Source organism: Penaeus chinensis, chromosome 5 (assembly GCF_019202785.1).
Source record: "Penaeus chinensis breed Huanghai No. 1 chromosome 5, ASM1920278v2, whole genome shotgun sequence".
NCBI classification, from domain to species: domain Eukaryota; kingdom Metazoa; phylum Arthropoda; class Malacostraca; order Decapoda; family Penaeidae; genus Penaeus; species Penaeus chinensis.
The window spans coordinates 19,182,129-19,192,128 of NC_061823.1; the positions used below are offsets into that span (position 1 = coordinate 19,182,129).

Sequence of the window (10,000 nt, forward strand, 5' to 3'; positions counted from 1 at the left end):
TGTGTCTGTGTGTGTGTGTGTGTGTACGTGTACGGCAAAGGAGTCGTCTGTATGGGGGAGGCAAAGATTTGAATGTGTGCAAAGCGTTGCAAAGAAGCAGTTTTGTGCCTTTACCTGTAAAAGTGTGATTGGCTGAGTCCTGGTGCCTGTCCTGGGCTTTGGCTCAGGACTCTGAGTTTGCTGCCCTGGTGGGTATGCTTGCTCATGGCAGGGGGCAAACATGCCCTGGTGTGTGTGTGATGATGGGTCTGCTGAAGTGGCCAGTATCAGGGCTGTATGCATTTGACAGATGGCTGGGCTGTTGTAGGCGACTTCATTTATTGGGATGAAGGAAGAAACTAGTTTGCCTCTGAAGTGTTCAGTTATTGAATTATATGCACCTCTTTGCTTTAAAATATTGATCACCTTAGTTAACTGCAGTAGATGTAGTTAAATGATTGTCATTTAAGAAAACATGTCAGTGAAAATGGAATGACAGATGCTTGGATGCCCGGGGCAGCTCTGTTCAGGATGTTGGAGCCGACTCTTTTATCGGAGGAAGAAGAGCCAGACATGGTAAGGATTAGGAAGGGATTTGCTGAGAAGAGGAGCAGAGGAGAAAAGGAGAAGAAAGGACAAAGAAGGGAGGGATGGTACAGGAAGATGAAAGAGGAAGAGGTATTAATAGAATTGGAGAAAAAAAAGTTGCTTGATTTCGAGCAGCTCCAATGGTGGAGAGCAAGTGAGTTTCCTTCTAAACAAATGAAACCTTGAGGAAGCAGAGTTTGTGTATGAGAGAAGAAGAATAGACAGGTCAGCGTAAATGTGGGAGGTGGTTTGGCCTGCCTCAGTTATGCCTCATATATGAAAAATGTGAAACAATATGAAGGAACAGAAACAAACCCAAATTATAAATAGAAATCCCAGGTCAGTTGTTAGGATTAAGCATCAGCAATAAGACTCACTATTGCCAGGTTCTGAATAAACTCATAATAAAGAAAATTAAAGTTTTCTTTCATTCTTATTCATGTTATTATAACAATTGTATTCATATATTGAATAAGTTGATTTTTTGCTTTTTTAATTGACTTGAATGAATAATACATTTCAGTCTGTGAAATAACCACCTACAATTTCAGTTTAAAACAGACCATTATAGATTTCCAGTTGTTATTACAAAGTAATTGCACAATAGTGATTTCTCTTTAAAATATTTCCAGGGGGAAGGTAAAAGTAGAGGATGAGTATCTTTATCAAATATATAAGAGGGAAAATAAAGATTAGTGATTTGTTATTTATAGTTATGTCTGAGCTTTGTTATCTTATTGTAAACTATATTTTGGTAGGCAGCAAGACTGTGGCGCAGCGCAGATTGGCTGTGACCCGAGCCAGGGAGAAGGTGAGAGCTGGAGCAACGCTAGCGCATGGGGGACGGCTCACACAACAAAATCATGTTCCACCGCTTCCACGACCTGAAGACTGGACAGGACCCTGACATAGTAAGGATATTTTGTTGTATATTGTGAATGAAGTCATTTTTATGTCAGTTTGAAATGGTCTAGTGGGATGGGAGAATAGATTGGCGGATGAAGAATCCTCTCATTCTCTGCACTTGCAAGGGTTGTATCATATGCCAAAAAGAAGATCAAGATTGATAAGATATAAATTATCTTGGCATATAATGCATAAAGGCATACCTTAGTTTGTTGTAAGTGTAGAGCCTTTAAAGGTAATGGATATTTTGTCTTCCGTGTAATTTTGTTTTTAATTGGTTTTATTTTTAATGGAACTCTGTGAATATGTTTGTGGCAGTGCTTTTATATATTTATTCTTATATTATTCATGTGTAATATTGATTTACTGTTATTTTCCGTTACTGTTATTACTTCTGTTCTATTATTACTGTTTGATTGGAATACTTAAAGGTTGTATGAAATTTGAAAATAAATAATGGCTGCACTTTATGTTAATTATCTTGGTTTATGCTTGCTAAACTATTATGATTACCAGAGTCTCCACGGAGTTGTAATGTCCTGTTACGTTTTAACCCTTTGGGCTGAGATGTCATGGAATACATGCCGTGTCCACTGCAATTTTAGTTTATTGATTGTGTTTACTCACAGATGATGTACAAGAACAAAGTCACCAAATAGTCAATTACTAGTCCTATCTCGCTTGTTTACACTTCCTTGATTTTTGGAAAGGTTATAAAAATAATTTGTTGCCATTAGTATTTTGATAACATATAATAATAATGTCAAAGATATTAAAAGCAGTATCACTTTTCACAGCATATGATTTTTTTTTTTTTTATAAAAATCTAGGAATGGGGAAATCAGTTCTGGTCACACTGGACTACTTAGTGGCTGAGGACTTGTAGTGCCATCTATGTGACAAAATTCACAATGGACAGTTCATATACCCTCTTACAAAGGGTTAGTATGAGAGTTTTAAAGGTGCCAAACAAGTGTGAGCTCAAGTGTGCCAAATATATCCTTAAATCCCAAAGTTACTGTCACAGAAAATGCCCAAAAATGTGAGTGTAAATCTTTTCTGAAGATGAATTATCTTATTTACATACACAGATAGAATGATTTTAGAAGGAAGGGGAGATAAAGATTGTTTGAAAGTTATGCAAGATAAAATTCAAAAAGAAAAAACAGAAAGTTATACATATTTTCTAATGGGAATCTGTATCTTCTGAACAAAGAAAAAGGATTCCTACACTTTTGCTTGCAATGTTGTAATTGCAAGACAAGGAAAACTTCATTTGAAAAGAATGTCAATTCTGAGTGTACACTCACTCACAACTCACTCACGACTCATGGCTCACTACTCTCTACTCATTCACTCACTCACTACTCACTCACTACTCATCACTCACTCACTACTCACTCACTACTCATCACTCACTCATCACTCACTCATCACTCACTCACTCACTCTCACTCACTCTCACTCACTCTCACTTACTCACTCACTCACTCACTCACTCACTCACTCACTCACTCACTCACTCACTCACTCACTCACTCACTCACTCACTCACTCACTCTCACTCACTCTCTCACTCACTCACTCACTCACTCACTCACTCACTCACTCACTCACTCACTCACTCACTCACTCACTCTCTCACACTCTCACTCTCTCACTCTCTCACTCTCACTCTCACTCTCACTCTCACTCTCACTCTCACTCTCACTCTCACTCTCACTCTCTCTCACTCTCTCTCACTCTCTCTCACTCACTCACTCACTCACTCACTCACTCACTCACTCACTCACTCACTACTCATTCACTTACTACTCAGCGCTCGCTCAAACTCACACACACACACACACACACACACACACATGTATATCTATATCTATATATGTATATATATGTTTACATATATATGTGTGTATGTATGTATATGTATATATATTAAAAATATATAAATATGTGTATATATAGCTGTGCATATACATAAACACACTAACACACACACATATATATATATACATATGTATATATATACATATGTATATATACATATGTATATGTATACATATGTATATATATACATATGTATATGTATACATATGTATATGTATACATATGTATATATATACATATGTATATATACATATGTATATATATACATATGTATATATACATGTATATATACATATGTATATATACATATGTATATATATACATATGTATATATATACATGTATATATACATGTGTATATATACATATGTATATATACATATGTATATATACATATGTATATATATACATATGTGTATATATACATATGTATATATATACATATGTATATATATACATATGTATATATATACATATGTATATATATACATATGTATATATATACAAATGTATAAATATACATATGTATATATATAAACATATGTGTATATATACATATGTATATATACATATGTATATATACATATGTATATATACATATGTATATATATACATATGTATATATATACATATGTATATATATACATATGTATATATATACATATGTATATATATACATATGTATATATATACATATGTATATATATACATATGTATATATATACATATGTATATATATACATATGTATATATATATATGTATATATACATATGTATATATATACATATGTATATATATACATATGTATATATACATATGTATATATATACATATGTGTATTATATATATATATATTTATATTTATATTATATAAAATATATATGTTTTTGTATTATATAATTTATATATATTTTATATTTTATATATTATATATTTGTATATGTATATTAAAATATATTATGTATATGTATATTATAATATATTTATATGTTATGTATATATAATATTATATTATGTATATTATATATATATATATTATAAAATATTGTTATGTATATATAATTTTATATATATGTTATGAATATAATATATATATATATTATTATATAAATTATATATATTTATATGTATAATTTTTAATATATATATTTATAATTTATATATATATATATGTATATGTATATTAATATATAATAATGTATTTAAGTATATATAATATCATATAGTATATGTATATTATAAAATATATATGTATATGTATATATATATATATATGTATATGTATATAATTTATATATATTATATTATTATATATATTATTATATTATGTATTATAATATATGTATTATTATAAATATATTATATATTATATATATAATGTATTTTTATATATATATATATGTAATTTTATATAATATTATTTGTATATGTATTATATAATTATATATTATATATATATATTGTATATGTAATATTATATAAATTATATATGTATATATATATATAATATTATAATTATATGTATATATATATATATTTTAATTATATGTATATATATATTTATATATATATTTTATATAATTATATATAATTTATATGTATAATTTTATATATATGATATATATATATTTATATTTATATATTAAATATATATTTTATATTATTTTATATTTTTTTATATAATAATATTTTTATAATTATATATTATGTATTATATTATATTTATTATTATTATATTATTTATAATAATATAATTATAAATATATATTTATATATATTTTATATTGTATATTATTACTATTATTATTATATTATTTATTATATATAATATTTTATTATTATATATATATATATTATTAATATAAATTATATATATATTTTTATTTTAATATAATTATATTAAATTATATATGTATTATTTATATAATTAATTATTATAATATTTTTTTTAAATAATTTTTATTGTTGTATTTTATATTTTTTTTTTATATAATATAATTTTTATATATTATTTATATTTATTTATTATTATTTTTTTTTTTATTTATTATATTATATTTATTTTATTTATTTATATATATTATATATATATATATATATATATCTATTATATATATATATATTATATGTAATATAAATATATATTGTCTATATAATTTAATATATTATATTTATGTTATGATATATTTATATATGTATATTGTATATATATATATATATATGTTATTATATATATATATATATTGAATATGTATATATAATTATATATGTATATGTATATATAATATATATATATTATATGTATATATAATATATATATGTTATGTATTATATAACTATATATATGTATATGTATATATAATTATATATTTATTATGTATATTATATATAATATATAATATATTATGTATATGTATATATATATATATATATGTATTATGTATATATTAATATATATATTAATATTTATATATAATATATTATAATATGTATATGTTAATATATAATTATATATATGTTATATGTATATATATATATTATATATATGATATATGTATTTATATATATATATATATTTATGTATATTATATATTTATATATATTTAATTATATATATATATATATATATGTAATTTATATATATTATATTATATTTATATATATTATTTCTATATATATTATATTTATATAATTATTAATATATATATGTATATGTTATATATAATATATTATATATGTATATTTGTAATATATAATATTATATATATGTGTATATGTATATATATGATTATATATGATATATTTATATAATTATATATTTATATATGTATATATTTATATATGTATTATATGTATATATTTATATATTTATATATGCATATATTTATATATGTATTTTTATTTTTATATATATTTATATATGTATATATTTATATATGATATTATTATATATTACATGTATATATATTATATATATGTGTATTTTATATGTATATATGTATATATATTTATATATTGTGTGTAATGTGTATATATTTATATATATGTATGTATGTATATATTTATGTATATGTATATATGTGATTTGTATGGTGTGATATATATGAAATTATAAAATATATAAATATATAATATAATATATTTATATAGATGATAAAATATTATATTACATTATAATTGTATGTATGTATATTATTATGAATATGTATTTATATACTTAAATTATATATATATATTATTATATATATATATATGCATTTATATTTATATTATATATGTATTATTCATATATCTATATATTTATATATATTTTTATATTTATACATAGTCTTATATTATATTATATATATTTATTATATATTTATTACATATATGTGTCTATATATGTATATTATATTTATGTATTATTAGTATTTATAACACTATATTGATATATATGTTCATATATATATATATATATATTTTATGTATATATATGTATATATTTGTAAATATATACTTTATATATATATGTATATATATGTATATATATACTTATATATGTATATGTATTTGTAAATATTTGTATATATATACTTTTATATGTATATATATATATATATGTATATATTTGTATAATATATTATATTTATATTATTTAAATATATTATATATATATATATAATATATATATGATATTTATATATATATATTTATTATATATATTTTATGATATTATATTATATATATATTATACATAAATATATATATTTATTTATATATTAATATAATATTATATATATATATGTTTAAATATATATATATATAATTTATAAATATATATATGATATTATAATATATATATTATATATATATATATATTAATGTATATATTATATATATATTATATTATATATATATATTTATAAATATATTATTATATATTATAATATTTATAATTATATTATATATATATATATATATTAGTATATATTATATATATATATTTATATTATATTATATATATTATATTTATATATATATATATTATATATTATATATAATATATATATATGTTTTATATATATGTATGTATATATATATATATATATTATATATATATATGTATATATATATGTATTTATTTATAATATATTATGTATATATTTATATATATGTATTTTTTATATATTATATATTATATATTATATATGTATATTATTTATATATATTATTTATTTATATATATGTATTTATTTATATATATGTATATATTTTATATTATATGTATATATTTATTATATGTAATATATGTATTATATGTATATATTATTTATATGTATATATATTATTTATATGTATATATATTTATTTATATTATATTTTTATTTATATGTATATATATATATTTATATTTATATATATATGTTATTTATGTATATATATTTATATATGTATATATTTATATGTATGTATATATTTATATGTATGTATATATTTGTTATAACGTATATATTTATATGTATGTATATATTTATATATATGTATATGTATATATTATTATTTATATACGTATATATTTCATATATGTATATATTTGTATATATATACCTTTATATGTATATACATATATGTATATATTTGTATATATATACCTCTATATGTATATACATATATGTATATATTTGTATATATATATACCTCTATATGTATATACATATATGTATATATTTGTATATATATACCTCTATATGTATATACATATATGTATATATTTGTATATATATACCTTTATATGTATATACATATATGTATATATGTATATATTTTTATATATATACCTTTATTTGTATATATATCCATATATATATATGTATATATATATGTGTGTATATATATATATTGTCTATATATATGTATGTATGTCTATATGTATATGTATGTATGTCTATATGTATATGTATGTATGTCTATATATATATGTGTGTATGTCTATATATGTGTGTGTGTGTGCATGTCTATATATATATGTGTGTGTGTGCATGTCTATATATATGTGTGTGTATGTCTATATATATGTGTATATGTCTATATATATGTGCATATGTCTATATATTTGTGTATATGTCTATATATATATATTTGTATATATATGGATATATTTGTGTATGTTTATATTATATATTTATATATACACACCTTTATATGTATATATGCCTATATATTTGTTTGTATATGTATATTGATGTATGTATATATTTATGTATATAGATGTACATAGATGTGTGTGTATATATATGTATACATAAGTATATATATATATATATATATGTGCATATGTATATATGTATATAAATGTATTTGCATATATAACTATATATCATTGAAATGTATGTATACATATATATATATATATATATATATATATATATATAACATACATACATATATATATTTGTATATAAAATTTACATATGTATATATATATTGTGTATATGTATATATATATATTTACACATGTATATGTATTATATTTATACGTATATGTAGATATATAATTTATGTATATATAATATGTATACATAATTTATATATATATATATGTGCATATATCATATATATATATATATATATAAATACACACATATATACATATATACATATATACATAATATATATATGTATACATGTTATGTGTGTGTGTGTGTTTGTGTGTGTGTGTGTTTGTGTGTGTGTGTGTTTGTGTGTGTGTGTGTGTGTGTGTGTGTGTGTGTGTGTGTGTGTGTGTGTGTGTGTGTGTGTGTGTGTGTGTGTGTGTGCATGTATGTATGTATGTATATATTATATATATATATATATATATATATATATATAATGTACATGTATATGTTGATAAATGTATAGAGATACATGTATATATGTTAATAAATGTATAGAGAATGAATATCAAGATATTACAAGAAATATATTGGACCGATTTTGATTATATCTTCAGAAATATATGAATGTAGATATTCATTCTCATTCATACCTTCTATGTAAATATAAATATATATATATATATATTTATATTTATATTTTTATATATATATATTTATATACCTATATTTATATATTTATATACATTTATATACCTATATTTATATATTTATATATGTTTATATACCTATATTTATATATTTATATATATTTATATACCTATATATATATATTTATATATATTTATATACCTATATATATTTATATACCTATATTTATATATTTATATATATTTATATGCCTATATTTATATATACATATATACTTAAAGGTATATATACCTATATGTTTATATATGTATATATGATGGTATAAGTATATATTTGTATGTATATGTATATATATATGTATGAATATATAAATGGATATGTATATATTTAAATACGTAGATGTGTGTATATATATTATATATATATTTATATATATATACATATATTTAAGTATATATATGTGTATATAAATGTATGTGTATATATATTATATGCACATATATATATATATATATATATATATATATATATATATATATATATATGTGTGTATATATATATATATATATATATATATATATATATATATATACATATATTTATTTTTTATATATATACATATACAGATGGAC

General features: G+C 19.6%; 1 protein-coding gene across 1 annotated transcript in view; it reads left to right on the forward strand.

The window, feature by feature from the left end:
- The window catches only part of LOC125025699 (paternally-expressed gene 3 protein-like), a 51,376-nt gene that overhangs the window by 482 nt on the left and 40,894 nt on the right, over positions 1-10,000 (forward strand). The window contains exon 2 of the mRNA XM_047613818.1: positions 1,326-1,478. Coding sequence (XP_047469774.1) covers positions 1,404-1,478 — 75 coding nt within the window. The 5' untranslated portion in view covers positions 1,326-1,403. The remainder of the gene's footprint in view (positions 1-1,325; positions 1,479-10,000) is intronic.